We start from the raw sequence: 16730 nt of genomic DNA, 5'->3' as shown, positions 1-16730 counted from the left end.
CCTAGGCATATTTCTAAATATAAGAGAAACAATTATTGTACAGTGTAATCAATTTAAATATCTATTTCACAGTTTTATTTGTTTTTTTCAGTTATGAAATGTTGACAAAATTACATGTAAAAAACACCTAGGTATACTTTTTTCTAATTTTTAATATTTATTAATATCAACATCTAATTTTTGTTCTTTAAAATTTAAAATTTAAAAGCCCTTGGTGCAAACATTTTTTAGTATAGTACATTTTAACTTTAATACACGAGCCAGATAGTATTTTAAATTCAATTTTTTCTATAAATTATCAACAAAAAAATGTCTATAAAAAAACCAAATTAAATTTTTCTGAAAATATTATTTGTTGGGCCAAAAAGCGTCAACATTTAATAAAAAGTATATGTATATATTGCTTAAATAGCGGTTGAAAAATATTAAAAATACATAGGCACATTTTTTTTTATAATCATTTAAAGTTCGATTTTTGACAACATTTATCAAATTTAAAATTTAAAAATTATATAGCGTAGTTAAAAATGTTAAAAATGTTCAACTTTTATAGCTAAGAATTGAAAACTTATAAGTATTTTCCACGTAATTACTTAAGTAGGTTATTTTGTAATAAAAAATCTCAAAAAAATAAAACTACCTATAGTTATTTTATAATTTTGAAGTAGGGTGATTGGACCCCCCTTCAATCATGCTATCCCGTCTTATATACTTGTACCCCCCTATTACCTATATTGTATAAATTATTACAGATTGTATAATATATACCTAATATATTCTTGTTTTCTAATAATAATAAAAAAAAAGTTATTTTATGTTCAAATTTGGAGGAAATTACATATTAAATAACCAAGAATAACGATATTAGTTATTTCGTTGTAATTTTATAATATTAATGCAAATTACCGACTACCATAAGTATTAATTATAAGTAATAACAGTATAAATATCTTGGAAAATTACTCGGAATTTTCTACTTTTATCCCCGACCACCCAAAATACTAACTAGATTCACTTTCCTATCAGAAAAAAAATGCTGAAGTAGAAAATCCAGTATCAACATTGTACTTCTCCTCTCAGAATCTTAAAAAAATAACTTAAATAAGAAAATAATCTAGAAACTAATAATGCATATTATGTGTTATGTAACTTCAAACGTTTTAAAAAATGTACCTACTGTTATTGTATAATATATAAATGTTAAGTAAATAATAGACAAAATTTAATTTAACGTAATTTTTTTATATATCTTATAAAATAATTTTAGAATAAAATCTTTGCTCCTTGTGTGGAAATTGTTTGCCAGACTTGGGCAGTATACCAAGTACAGTTTTAAGTATTCCGAATACTTTTTTGTTGAAATTATTCAGTACGGTATTTTTAATACTTTTTACGAGTATTCGGAATATTATTTTAACGTTCCATATTAATTTTAATATAATTTATAACTAATAGATAGCAGCCAGATGCTATAGGTGCGTATTATCGAGATTATAATAATGTTAATTTATCAACACAGAATTGAAAAAGTAATATTTTTGCTATTGAAATCTAAATCTGCTAAAAAAAAGTATTCGAAAAATATTTGGAATACTTTTTGTGAAGTATTTCAAATACTTAGGAATATAATTATCATAAAGTATTCGAATACATATTCTGAATAATTTTTTTTTCAATATTCGGAATAAATATTTGAAATACTTTTAAAAAGTATTTTACCCAAGTTTGGACTACCCGCGGACAGGTACCTAAATACTAAATAATATATTTTATTCTATATAGAGGACGGTTAGTCTACTATATTATAGAAGTTTAATACCGGGTCGCATGAAAAAATTATTGAGTTAATGGATCAATCATTATGGGCCACTAAATCATGTTTAATGGACAACTAGCATACAATAAATGTTTAGACGTTTAGTGATTGTTCATGCAGCCCGGCATTAGTGCGTATTATGTAAATTAAAATTAAAACTTTACCTGAATGTTTTAGCGGCTTGTCGCTGGTGTCTTGCGCGCAGCGAATGCCAAAATGACTAATTCGTCATTTACCGATGAACCAAATTATTAAGTATGGCCGACAACAATAGATCATACAAAAATATTGATATAATATACTCATCGATGACCCTTTCGACATCGTGATCGAATATACGGGTTTTGTACTTTGGAAATAAGTTGTTCAATTATGTCAGTTGACATGTTAATTTCCAATAATATTAAATTATTAATTTTAAATTAATAAAATGGTTTAGATTCGTTTGCTGTGCCATTAGTAGGTACATTACAGTGACCCCTCCGGCCCTTTTAAACACTATTACTGTACCTATAGCAAAGTAGCTACCTGTCACTTTCCCGATAATTTTTATGATAAAAAAGGTTTATATAATATAATAATATATAATATAAATATGAAATTAAAATTAAGATTTTAAATGTATGTATTTATATTTTTTAAATTGTTCATATTTTCGTGTTATTTTTTTCTTTGGTCTTTTTCATGGATTACCTCTATGACTATGTATAAATAAAATCATAAAATAGTTACGGTTTGTATACAAATGTTGTGTTTATTAATTATTATAATGTTAAATAAAGTTGTACAGTGTACTATCCTCTAAATACCCATATAAAAATAGTTATATATTTAAAAATTGTCTAATAATTATTATTTTGAAACATATTAATGAATATCAGAATATAGGTATACCTTAGTAGGTTTTAATAAGTAACTTATTCTATTTGGATAGTGAATATTGACTAGCACGTTTTAAAACAACTCATGCAAATGAATCAGGTCGTCGAGTAGACCGTACATACTATGTGCCATTAATTATAAATACTAGTATTTAAAAATCATTAGCAACAGTTTTTTTTATAAGCATTTAAGTTCAAATCTTGACAAAATACGTAAAAATCACGAAAATTAGCAAATTATTTTGAGTTTAGATTTATAAAAACTTTTCTTTTTAAATCTAAGATTTGAAAATGTAATACAAGATTCCTTATAAGTTTGTCGTCTACCTTTATCAAAAAAATAATATCTACAAGCAAATCAAATTTTTATGATCGTTTGAATTTCATATTTTTACAAGATTGGATATTCACTCGATTTATCATGTAGTGATTATGTTATTTTGTTGTAATTCAAAAACGAATAACAGTAGTTACATAAAAATTTCACTGAATGTTAATATTTTTGTTTCCTATACACCATACAATTTTGAACATATTTTTACTCTTTTTGAGCTATTTACGGACATTTTCAGTTTAAAATTTTTTTAGTTTTTTTTCTCTACAATTGTAAATAAAATTGTGTTTGTTGGGTAAAAAAGCTTCCGATATATTGTTACAATAGCAGTTGAAAAATATTAAAAACACAGGCAAAATTTTTTTTTTTATAAACATAATTTATATTATTATTTTGACAACATTTAATAATTATTTTGTAGTTAAAAATTTATAAAATGTTAACTTTTATAGCTAAGTATTGAACATTTAAAACAAGGATCCACGTAAATAGGTTAAATATAAATTAGTTTATTCACAATAGTATCATCAAATATACTTAGTAATATTATAGGCTGACTGACTGTCTTTGCTCAGAATCCTTGAATTCAAATTTAACTTATCCATTTCGATAACATAATTGACAACTACTATACAGCAGAGTGATACATATTCATCCACTATTTTAATTTATGACAACATAATATGAATCTTGAATTCAGGTCAAGGTCCTAGTGTCCATTAATTTTTAAAATTACACTTCAATAAATTATTTACACCTAGGTTCTCACAGCTTTTAGGTTTTATGCAAGTGGAAGTTACAAAATATTGGAGGCAGCTCTCAGTCAAGCGTCTATCAGCACGTGTCTTACGTAAGTAACTGAAGCTTTGAATAACCCTCAAATTATGAACAGGTATATTCATTTACAAGCTAATTTGTTAGAACTGAATATTGTTCATTGAGAATGAGTTACATTTAATATGTTAATTGTTAAAGTTTTTTTTATAATAGTGCCATAAATTAATGATTAAACGGATCACATAGTATAAATATAAAAATTCCATCTTCATTCATCAAAATATTATATTTCTTTAAATTATTGGCCAGTTAGTATTGTACTATATTATTTGGGTGATTAGTTTGTTTTTATATATACCTATTTATAATTATATTATAATATTATGTACTTACACAATTTATTATATTTAATAGATAAAAAGATAAGAAACATATTCTGCTTCCACTGAAATAATAAATTACAATATTGAATATTTATTATTCTTTTAATCATTTTAAAATTATCAATTTATCATAATATTATCAGCTTTGCAAAATATTAAACGAAAAGTATTGTTCTACAATTTTATTGGAAACACATAATTTTATTAAACAACTAGTTGAATACTTAAAAAGATTTTAAAGCCAGACAAACTATGCTTTTCTGATATCCCTAGTGCATCGCAATAAAAATGTATTTGGTATCATTAACATCTCAATTGTAATAAAAAAAAAAAATTAAAATATTATTATTTAATATAATATGATTGTAAGTTTAAATTTAAACTATTGTTCAACAAGATAGTTAACATAAACATAAATAAGCTATAAAGTAACACTATAAACAGTTATGGGTTTATGTACCGATTATATAATTTTGTTGAACTTCATACATTTCATAAGCAGTCTCTTCATGATGGGTAGGATCAAAATCGGCACCTATATAATCAATTTCTAATTGAAAAGGACCATCAGCTTTATCCGATACAGTAATACCAAAATGAGTAATTCTATATAATGGCAATGGTGCTTGTTTATCTTGTATCCGTCCTTTGCTGGCAAAAAAGAATTTTGAAAATGGTATCTAAAAAATCAATGAACAATGAATTATTAAGCACCTTGTAATACAGCTTGATCTATATAAGTAGAAGCTAAATACAGAATCATAAGCGTGCGCAGAATTTCTGGCAGGGTAGTCATATACATAAGTAAATAAAACATTAACACACGCATATATTACGTATATATTATAATATTCATATTCATACCTAAGTTATAAAAACTAATTTGGATGGGGTAATCTCATTTAACTACATTTACCATAGGTAGTAAAAATGTATTTTATGATTGGCTATCAATAATCATATTTAATATTTAGGGTGGCCGGGGGGAGTTCGCAGAGTAGCCAAGTGCCTACCATGACTACCCCGTGCGCACGCTTATGTACAGAATAGAACATTTATTTTTAAAAAAACTATAATAGAAAAAATTATAATCTATAATTTACCAACACGACTTTGGTTATATTATATAATATTATCTACAGTTTTGAGGTACTCGTCCAATATGATATCTACCATAAATATTTTATCCACCTAATTTTATGATAGTTTAATACGATATCTACAGTAAAAATTGTATCATATACTTTATTATTTTGCAATTAAGATAATTTTATCAAAATCTCAAATTTTATTATATTTATACCTATTTATAATTTATCACAGACTTCTTACAAAAAAAAAAAAATGTATTGTGTGTTTGTGAGTTGTGTCGATTATAATATATGATTTTACTGTGATTTATTTATTTATTATTATTTATTACTTATTATTAAGAGTTTGTCAATTATGAGTTATTTATACCAAAACATTATTCAAAATAATGAAATGTGCGCACATTTTTTAAAAATATGTGGTTTATTACCAACTGTCCAAGCATGCACCAAAATTAAAAACCAAACAATTTGTGGCGGTGAATTAAAAAAAAGTTCTGAAAAATAGTTGAAAACGTGATTTTCAAAATTAATATTTTGAAAACAATGTAAAAACGGATGTACACAAAAAGGGTGTAAAACATTTGAAAAATTTCATTGGCCCATTGCTGGTGCTGAGGCACAAACTATGGAAACTCTTTGGAGACACGTTAAAAATAAATACAACATTCAAACACGCTGAGCGACTAACATAATATTACTATCCCAACTTCAAGAAAAGTGGTGGCACTCATTACAAAAACCAACCGAAGACTGTACGAATCATTCCTCGGAACGGTCAGATATTTGTATATATAACTATACACAGTACCACATGGAAAATGTGACAAAGTAGAAAGACTGCATTTATCATACTAAACCAACATAAAATTACCGTGGATAAAATATTTAAAGTAGATAGCATACTAAACCATCAAACGTGCAGTAGATAGCATTTTGGATGAGTACCAGTTTTGATAGTTTTTCTCAAATAAAAATTAATCTAGTACAGTTTAAAAAATAGTTTTATAGTCATTTTTATTAATAATAAATTTGTATTATTCTTTCCAAATTAATCAGTTCTAATATATTGTAAATTTAAATAATACCATCTGTAGCAATGAATGAAACAGATTACCAATTTAGTAATTGATAAATATTATTACTTACTCTTGTGGTTTGCCAATATGGTCCACCTCGAGTATACAGCACAAATGTAAATACATCATTCCACATAATATCAAACTGTCCAGACACATGTATGTTTATTAGATAACTCCGTCCATCGCCTCTTAAACGTAAATTAAGATGTGTGTAAGGACTCCAGTCCAAAAAACTGTCTCGTTGAAAAGATTTCTGAAAATTATGTTTAAATATGAACAGCATGCAATAATTGTTAAGTAATAAAAAGAGGATGTAATAATTTATAAAATGTTACCGAAACACGTTTTGTTATCATATTGCAATAACCGGAATTTTGAATCCTTCCATCCTTTGGGACTCTCGAACATAGATTTCCATGAAAAAGCCCATAACCCTGATGACCAATTTTTAAATCACATTTACTAAAACCCTCAGCATGATCACTATCACTTGTGACAATCCAATGATCCAATGAAGATTCTTCGTAAAATCTCCAAAACACATCGACTTCTCCTGGAACGTTATAAATTATTTTAAATTCTAAAATAGTAAAGAGGTTGTTGTGATGACTGGGACTAAAATATTATATTTTGAGTATTTCAACTAAGAGGCACTACACCCGCATCTGTGCTCTAAGTCTTACAAATGCATAACATAGCAAATTGTACGCTCAGCAGATCGCATTTAGATCTGTTGGATGAAAAATTAGAGTGAATTGACCTCTTATAAAATTTAAAGGTGAGATTATTATCTAGTGAACCTCATATGTTTTTTTTATTTAAATTTTAATGCTAGTTTATGAGTATTTTAAAATTGTTAATTGTTTGTGCATTTTAAAATAGGTACTCATAACTTGCTTAAAATTAAAATATAAAAAAAACTCTATAATGTTCACTAGATAATACTCTTACCTACTTCTAATTTTTATGAGAGGTCAATTCACTCTAATTTTTAAACTAAAAGTGCTACAGGCGTACAATTTGTTATGTTATGAGTGTGTAAGACAGAGAGAACATATGCGGGTGTAGCACCGTCTTAATGTAATAAAAACATTATATCACCGTCAAAAACCATTCAATTAACAATATGGGTACCTGCTCTGTATTCGAATATGGGATCGCTTATCAGAACTTCTTGCACTTCTTTTTTCCATAGTTTGATTTCTTTTTTGAGCTGTTGCAGACCCAGACGGATTCTCTCGGTACGCGTCTCAGCGATCTCAAACCCAGTGTCGTAGCCACTCCGCTTATCATACTCATGGAACTCGAGGGTCGTGGCCGACGTGTGCACTCCTCGCCGACGTGTCCAGTCTGTCAACGCCGGGTAGACGCCAAGGGACCCCTTCCATCGGTTTCGGGATAACACTTCGGCAAACGTTTTGACGCGCTGCATTGCAGTCAAACACCGGACATGGAAATCGATTTCGGAATCTACGCCTCAGGAATTCCCGAGTTTCGATTGCCGGACACACGAGTATAAAACAGAATCCTAAACAATTAATTAGATGATCGTCTCCATAACGTTCGCAGGAGTAATTTTAAGTTGTAAAAAAACAAACAATCCGGTCATCTGTCGTTCGTAAATCGTAATAATTGGTATACTGTACAGCTCATTCGCATATTTTCCCTCACGGCATTCGGCAGTTCGGCATACGTATGACTGATAGTATTATCGCTTCGTCTTTTATATTTTGTTATCGTGAAAACGTTCCTGCTGATAACCGTGATGCACACATAGATATTAAAGAATGGATGGGCCATTTGTGCTTATCATACGGGAACGTACATGAAAATATTTTGAGGTTATAGAGGTCTTAACACAAATAAATATATATATAATTATTGTATATAGTTTATGATAAGATCTCTGCCAGAATGAGAGGCAGTGATAAAAAACAGTCTTTCGGAGCTGCACTGCACAAAAACTTCACTGCTTTATTTCTATGCTTTTCTCACCGACACCCAAGAGATCGTAATTTCGTAATAATTTAGCGATAAGCGACCGCCGACCGGTGACACCAGCCGCTTACGACTTACACGGCCTTGTTTTCACTTTTCACGTTCATGTCTCGTATGTGAACTGGGCGATTGCAAGTTTCTACGGATAGTTTTTTTTTATTTTACTTCCGACCGTTCCGTAATTCTACGATTTATGCCTAAACCGGATCCCTGTAAGAAGTTGGCTTGCGCTATTCAAAAATGTCTATCTGGTAAGTGTAAAGACTATAATAATATTTATTCAGATAAGGTCGTACTTAAGACTCAGCCGCACGAGTGCAATTTTTCACATTCAGATTTCATATCTCAATTTATACGCACTTGAAATCACATAAAAAAATGTATTTTTTATACTCTTCGCAATGGTAACTCGTAAACATACATCGACAAAAACGTAGATATCTTATTTTATGATTATTGAGAAGATTTAAAAGGACTTTAGTGACTTTTCTATTAAAACGCTCGAGAACTCCGTTCATTGTAATGTTGCTATGTCTGTAAGACACTAAAATGTGTTTCAGTTTAAAATAAATATAAATATGATTGTTTTATGGATTTTGAATCAATTAGATGTCATTGAATGTGCAAAGGTAGTTATAAATATAAAGAAATTCATCAACCTAAAACTATTTCACAGTCAACACTCATCAACAATGATAATATTATCATGTACCTAGTAGTAGGCAGATGTAAAGAATCAATACAGTGCTGTAGGTCAAATAGAATAAATTTACAATACTTTCCTATTATACAAGACTACCTTGTTTTGTGAAACATTACAATTATGTTACCTAAAATACCTAAATTTACCTACTTTCCTATTATTGTAGACAGTCTTATATTATACTATTTATATTTTTTTAATATGTATAAAAGGACATCGCACCTGCATATGTTCTATCCGTCTTACATGCGTACGCATAGCAAATTTTTGTTCACTAGTTTCAATAGTGTGCTGTTAGTATTAATATTAGAGTGAATTGATCTATTATCAAACTTTTAGGTAAGAACATTATCTGTGTTCTTTCATTGTGTTTTTACGATATTTTAATTTTTAAGTGAGTTATGAGTATGTAAAATATTAATATTTGAAAATACTCATAATTCAATGATTACTTGCACCATTATTTTTTTCTCTTTAAAAAAAGAACCTATTATTTTTGATCATAGGTATCCTAAAATAAATTCAACTACCTCGAGTAAATGAAATTAATGACCTTGGTGTAACATTTGATTTAAAACTACATTTTAAATTTCATACTAATAATATTATTAAAAAAAGCATCAGCATAAGCCTCCTATGTAAAATGTATAGGGCTCCTCATTCTGATTATAATATGATAAATAGGTTCTTCTCTATCTTACCACTGGAAAAAACATAAACTACTGAATTAAACATTTCTTTACAAACTATTAAACAATGTTATTATAGATTTCCCAGAACTAATAGAACGTTTGTACTTCAAAATAAACTCTCAAAACTCTAGCCGTAAACAACTTTTCTATCCACCGAATATATCAACTAAGTTTATATCAATCTCCCCTTCTAATATTTTATTGTCTCTTGGAAACTCTATAAATTATATAGATTTATTTCATTCTTCAATTAATGATCTTTCTTCTTATATTCATTAATCTTTATTTTTCATCTTTTATTTTCACTATATACATTATGTACAATATGCAACTTGATTCATATATTTTTTTTTCTTAAATATTCATGTAACTGTCTTGTATATTTAAAAAGTAATTTGAATTTATTCCATAATAAACAATATTATTAGGGTTGGGCTAATACTAGAACTGATACCCAATATCGATGATATCAGTTTTTTTTTTTAAACTGTTTCCAAATAAAAAAAAAACCAAATCAATCAGCATAATATATTAATATCACAAATGATTTATTGATGAAATTGGTGGCAGTACTATAACTGATATCGGTTATTACTTATTTTTTTTAATATTGGTGCCAAAAATGTTGTATTTAAATATAATATCTGTTTTTATCAGTAGCATATATCAGTAAAAAGTGGTATCGGCCCATCCCTAAATATTATTATTATTATTATTATTATTATTATTATTATTATTATTATTATTATTATTATTATAACTTCAATAAATTACTTTTCCATTGGATATAATTTATAACATTTACAGCAAATTGATTTATTTTATGCTTGAATTATGTCTGTCATGACTTATAAAAATATAAAATACGAAACAATAAGTTATTTTTATGATTTGAAAAAAATTGTACCTATTTATATAATAATGTTTATACACTTTTTTTGTTTTAGAGAATGATTTTCAAGAATCTCGTTGTACCAAACAAATAGACAATCTACTAGAGTGTTGTAAAAAATATCATACATTTTCACTTGTGTGTTCTGGTATGAAACCTAAAGCAGTAACCGAGGAAAACCAAAATATTAAGGTAAAAAAGTACCAAAATAAATTATTTGTACAAAAATATTTAATTTTAATACATTTTTATATTTTAATCATTAATTTTATGATTTTAAATAATATACATTTTTAAATATACCTATTATATAATAGTTAATTTAATATTTTGATGAGCAATGATGTATGTTTTCAAAAATTTGGCATTGTGACATTGATGTATATTTATACGTATTAACCACCTATGTTTTCAATGATTCTCAAACTGTGGCATGAGAAACCTACATGGGGGACGTGGATAGCCATGTAGTGGTAGTATAAACAATTAATTAATTAATATTTATGTTAATGTTTGTAAAATATCTAATATTATTTAAGGTTTTGTGTAACTAAATGCTTAATATGTAGTCTTAAATGTACCCAAATTATTGTTTTTAAACATTATTGTTAAAAATATATTAAAATTTTGAATAGTTTTAATTTTAGTCATTGGTGATTCATGACCGATCCATAAGACATGAGTGGTATGTGAAAAAAAAGTTTGAGAATCTCTGCTATAGGTTTTTTTCCTTATAAACCAATATATTTATTTTATGAACTTATTTAGAACATATCATTGCTCAGAAATATATAAATATTTTTTTAAATTGTCCATTCGTAATCCGATCTTACTAGTAGGACATGTGTATATTCAATTCCTCAAAGTGTTAGGGTAAAATATATTTTTCTTGTATCATTTGTAATAATTAATAATTGTTAAATATTAAAAATATATTTTTTTTATAATTAGGATTAATATGTCAGCAGAACAGCCAAATCAACAACATAATTATCAACGCTTTTCTGATAGACAAAAATTAAAAGACTTGCCATTTTACAGACGATACCCTAGAGCATTTGCAATTACTGGAAGTACAATTGGTTTTTTGATCTTGTTCAGTAAAGGCTTTTATGATATTTTTAAACCAAATACTGCAGAGGATATAAAAAGGAAATTAGTTATCGAAAAAATAAAACAGTTAAATCTTCAAAAAGAACTTGAGTAAGTCCTTATAATTTATTTGGTAGTTATTTGTATAGTTACTTGGCTTTGCTAGAAATAAATGCTTGATGACAAATTTAAAATATTTAATTTAAAAATAACTTATTGTAAATCAATAGTTTACTTTCTATTTTAAAAATGTATTAAATTTTTATTTTTACAGATCAAGGGGAGCTGTAAGAAAAGAGTGATGGATGCAGTTAATAAAGCAAAATCACGCTTCAAAAGATATCCTGAGCTTTTACTTACATGTCGTGTTGAAGGCTTAGAATATGCTGCGTGTATTATAAAAAATGAAAAAGATTTAAAACCTAACTCTTGTAAAACCCAATTCATGAAGTTTCGGGAGTGTTTGACTTCAAATGCACTGAAGCTTAGTACAAGGATTTAGATGTGAATTTAAATTAGTTGAAGTTATTAGATAAAATAATATGTATTTCATTTGGCATACAGTATTAGCTTTCTTTATTAGAATATTAATGATCCTTTTCTCACAATGGTATGACAATGATGACACAGGTGTTCATTACACCGATATCGACTACAAAATATTCACAGATGCAGCTCAACATATGTGGGAAGGTAACTCTCCATATATGAGACCAACATACAGATACACTCCATTAATAGCCATGTTCCTTATACCAAATATTTTGCTACACAACTGTTGGGGGAAGCTATTATTTTCAGCATTTGATTTGGCTATTGCCATTATTATACGTAAATTAGTTTCAAAATCCCATCCTGGACTTAGTAATTTGTGTGCGTACTTATGGTTGTACAATCCTTTAAGTATTGTTATTTCAACTCGTGGAAATGCTGATTCTATTTCATGTTTTCTTGTTCTTATAACATTGCTTGCTCATATTAAAAGTCGTTATATATTATCTGCAATTTGTCTTGCAATATCTGTGCATGTAAGGATTTATCCCATTATTTATTGTTTAGTATATTATTTGTCCATTGGTAGTGATAATAATTATTCATCGCTATCTAAAATGGTTCTTTTTCGGCTTTTCCCTACTCGCAAGAAAATATTATTCGTTGTCACATTTATTTTGTCTTTAATTGTAGTAACATGGCCTTGGTATTACTTTTATGGCCAACAGTTTTTGGATGAAGCATATTTATACCATACTCGTCGATTAGATGTGCGTCATAATTTTTCCATTTACTTTTATTTTAATTATTTACTATCTAGCTTCGATAAAACATCAATAATATACAGTATAGCAACAAAACTTCCTATATTAATACTATTAGTGTCCACGTCACTCAAATTTTCCAGTATCAAAGACTTGCCTTTCTGCTTGTTTTGTTTATCTTTTATTATGGTTGCATTTAACACTGTCATGACTTCTCAATATTTTGTATGGTTTGTGTCATTTTTACCATTGTGTTATCCATTTATTAACCTAACATGTACTGAAATTATAAATCTGATCATGATTTGGGTAGTACCTCAGATTGGGTGGCTTTCATTTGCCTATTGCTTAGAGTTCTTAGGTTTCAATACATTTCAATTACTTTGGGCTGAATCACTTATGTTTTTTTTAGCCAATGTTAAAGTTTTATCAATAATAGTTGATTATTATAAATTTAACAAATTAAAAAAAAAAATTGTAAAATAATTATTTTTATTGAAAATAAATTTGTTTTATTACTATTGGTTTATCAGTAATTTTCTTGGTAATAGTTCAAGACCTAAATAATTTTAAACAAATATTATTTGGTGCGTACGGACGTTTAATTTATTCCCAATTATTATAGTGTACTGTATTAAACTATATATATATATATTATATTTCTGATATGATTTCATACTAGGACTACAAATATCTAAAAGGTAAAGGGGGGTTAGTCTATAAAAAATCAAAATAAATTATTTTCTTTATTATCATCTATCTATTACAGTTAATAAAATGTCTATCTATTATATTTCTATTTTATTAAAATAATATTATAGCACAGCAGTTATTAGGGATATAAGCAATGTTCAATAACCATTAACTATGGTTAATAAGTCATAACAAATCATAAATTGTTGCAATTTATAGTTAGGGGGACTAATAGTTTTAATTATAACAATTGTATCTATTTTAATATTATTTAATAAAATATGCAAGTTATAAAAACATGTTCACCATTGTTTTAGTAAAAAGACTTATTAGAACTTTTCTTACTCTTTGTTTATTGGTATGGGCTTCTAAAAAAGTTATTTTAAAGCCAAGCAATCCACAAGAATATATTTTCTTACATTTCTCATTTTTCATAATATTTTAAGTATATATTTTTAGCATTAATGAATTTAAAAATAAGTGCACTTGTAACTATAAAAATTGATCATTTTTCTAACTGCAAAGAATTTGTCTTGAAGTCAATTTAATTATATTTACCAATTATTTTATTATTTTCCAATTAAATTTATTTTAATCAAATTAGTATATTTTTTCTATTTTAAACTTGTAGCTGTTACTTTCAAACATAGTATTGCATTTCATCAAAAATAAATACTTAAAAGTATATCTATAGAATATAATATTTAAAAAAGGTAGATACGTTGGTAAAGTTTTGCTGTTCAGTAGTTTTCAAGTATGTTTTAATGAATGTGGTATATTTGTATTCAATAATAAATCATTGCATACGAAAAACGATTCTAAGCGGAGATGTTAGCATACTATAAAAAAACTATAAATAATCAAATTTAATAGTTAAAAAAAATTAATAAAAATCGAAAATATCTCATGGCTATAACAAATAGCATAACTTTCCATTGAAGTTTTTATTTTTAAACTTGTAGTGTACCTTCTATTAAAATGTCTAATGTTAGCTATGAAAAGAAAAACTTTTATGAAAACTAACTGAAAAATAATTGCAAAATTTAAAATTCAATAAAATATCAAAATTGTTTGAAAATTTGAACATATTGTATAGGAAATGCCAATATACATATTTGGTGAACATTTCAAGATTCTTCGGTTATTTGTTTTGGAAATACAAAAAAATCAATTAATGGAAATTCAAACAATACCACTGAATATCAAATATTGAAAAAAAATATAAGTTCTAACACTCGTCAAAAATTAATGTTCCATTTAATTATATTATTGTTTTTTATAGGTAGAAAAACGTATTTGAAATTTCCTATTAAAATTTTAATATTTTATAAATTTTTAATTGAAAAAAAATTTTCAAAATTTTTAAAATTTCCCATGGCCACAAATAGTTTAGGATAAGGATTAGGATATTTAGGATTAGGTTTTTTAATTACAACAAAATATCAATAATTGTTGATGAAAATTCGTTAATTTATACCGATAAAAATCTAATATTGTAAATATTTTAAATTTAAACACTCATAAAAAATTATTATTATTTTCCAAAAAACTTTTTGTTTTTGTTTAAGGTAGGAACATTTGTGGGGAGTCTTCTATCAACATTTCTAATGTTAGCTATGAAAGAAACATTTTTTATGAATTTCTTACTGAAAAAGAGCTTGATAATTTTGGAAATTTTGATGAGTTTTGTCAACATTTGAACTTTAAATGCATATAAAAAATAAACGTGCTTATGTATATTTAATATTTAACTTAGGTTAATGAAACTTATAAGGTTTATTTTAGTTTCAAGCCCAGCCCATTGAAGGTTATGAAGTTAAAAATAAAATATATACACAAAATTAAACATGCTACTATTATTAGTATTATTTTGTAGTAAGTACTAGAAATTCAAAAAGTATACAGAATATAGAAGAGAAGTTTATTCGCTATGACACAGCATTTTTATTATTTTGACCAAATTATTGTGGAGAAATTATAATGGAAACATTAACTACAATTATTTCATGCGTTTTCAAAACCTTAAAAACAAATACTGAGACTAGTTTAAATAACAACAAGAACGCTGTGTCACAGACAACATTCTTCTCAATATGATGTTAAAATTGGCTGAAGGACAATTCCACCCGGTATTCCCATCTTAATCACTGGTAATTTCAATGCCAGGGCAGCAGCTTGGGGCGACTGGGTCAGTAAAATAAGAGGAGATGAGCTTACCGACGTTGTTCGAGTCACTGGAGCTCATTATCGCCAACACGGGCTCGATACCCACCTAACAGTGGCGAAGCCAGGATTTCTAAAAGAAGGGGGGGCAATAAAATAATCTTATACTAATTAAATTTGTATTGTTTTCACAATAAAAAAAAAAATGGAGATAATTTGTATACCTATTATAATATGACCACATTTAAATACATAATACTAAATACATCCTGCTGAAATTAATAAAATATATAACTAATTTCTATTTATAATAATTAGATATGGAAATTTTACCTTAAATTTTTTAATACTGTATAATATTTTTATCTAGTAAATTTAATACGAACTCAATAACATTTTTATAACTAAGCTAACTATACCACTCAGTGTTGGGTAAGTTACTTTTAAAAAGTAATTAAGTTCGTTACTCGTTGCTTAGAGATAAATGTAATTAAGTTACTTTACTCGTTACTCAAATAAAATTGTAATGAAATTACTTTACTTTTCAAATAGAAAAGTAACTCATTACTTTCTCGTGACAAAAAAAAAAAAAATTTTCAAATTTCTTGGCAATATTATCTTTCTGCAGGCATTAATGAAACTTTTTATAGAAATACATTACCTATAGTAAAATGGAATAATTTGAAAAAGATGTACAGTTAATACATATTTACATAACAATAGTAATTACTTATGAGTTATGATTATTAAAAAATAGTACTAATTAATTGTACTTACTTATCAATGGTAATTAATCATTTTGTCTCTCCAAATAATCCACATTTGAAAAGTATTCTTAACCAGTGGCGTCATTTCAGTTTTTAATAGAGGGGGGCAA

General features: G+C 26.7%; 2 protein-coding genes across 5 annotated transcripts; one reads left to right on the top strand and one right to left on the bottom strand.

Moving 5' to 3' along the window:
- Window positions 1-4358: 4358 nt before the first annotated feature.
- On the bottom strand, window positions 4359-8069 carry LOC100164373 (complex I intermediate-associated protein 30, mitochondrial). The gene is made up of 4 exons (XM_001948756.4): window positions 7499-8069; window positions 6700-6917; window positions 6432-6617; window positions 4359-4871 (listed from the first exon to the last, which is right to left on the bottom strand). Exons 1-4 carry the CDS (start codon window positions 7794-7796, stop codon window positions 4644-4646), a joined length of 930 nt encoding a protein of 309 aa, XP_001948791.1. The 5' UTR covers window positions 7797-8069; the 3' UTR covers window positions 4359-4643.
- A 208-nt stretch (window positions 8070-8277) lies between these two features.
- LOC100162304 (cx9C motif-containing protein 4) lies at window positions 8278-13989 on the top strand. 4 transcript variants are annotated; one of them, XM_008189212.3, is made up of 4 exons: window positions 8278-8613; window positions 10705-10841; window positions 11691-11852; window positions 12016-13989. In XM_008189212.3, exon 4 carries the CDS (start codon window positions 12284-12286, stop codon window positions 13481-13483), a length of 1200 nt encoding a protein of 399 aa, XP_008187434.1. In that variant the 5' UTR covers window positions 8278-8613; window positions 10705-10841; window positions 11691-11852; window positions 12016-12283; the 3' UTR covers window positions 13484-13989. The 4 variants fall into 4 exon arrangements, with proteins under 4 accessions (XP_008187434.1, XP_001948833.3, XP_008187435.1 ...); XM_001948798.4 differs by having other exon boundaries at window positions 8282-8613; window positions 11601-11852; XM_008189213.3 differs by having other exon boundaries at window positions 8287-8613; window positions 12016-12300.
- The last annotated feature ends 2741 nt before the right edge of the window (window positions 13990-16730 follow it).

Source organism: Acyrthosiphon pisum, chromosome X (assembly GCF_005508785.2).
Source record: "Acyrthosiphon pisum isolate AL4f chromosome X, pea_aphid_22Mar2018_4r6ur, whole genome shotgun sequence".
NCBI lineage: Eukaryota > Metazoa > Arthropoda > Insecta > Hemiptera > Aphididae > Acyrthosiphon > Acyrthosiphon pisum.
The sequence above is the reverse complement of the archived record's forward strand: the minus strand, read 5'-3'. Positions and strand labels throughout refer to the sequence as shown.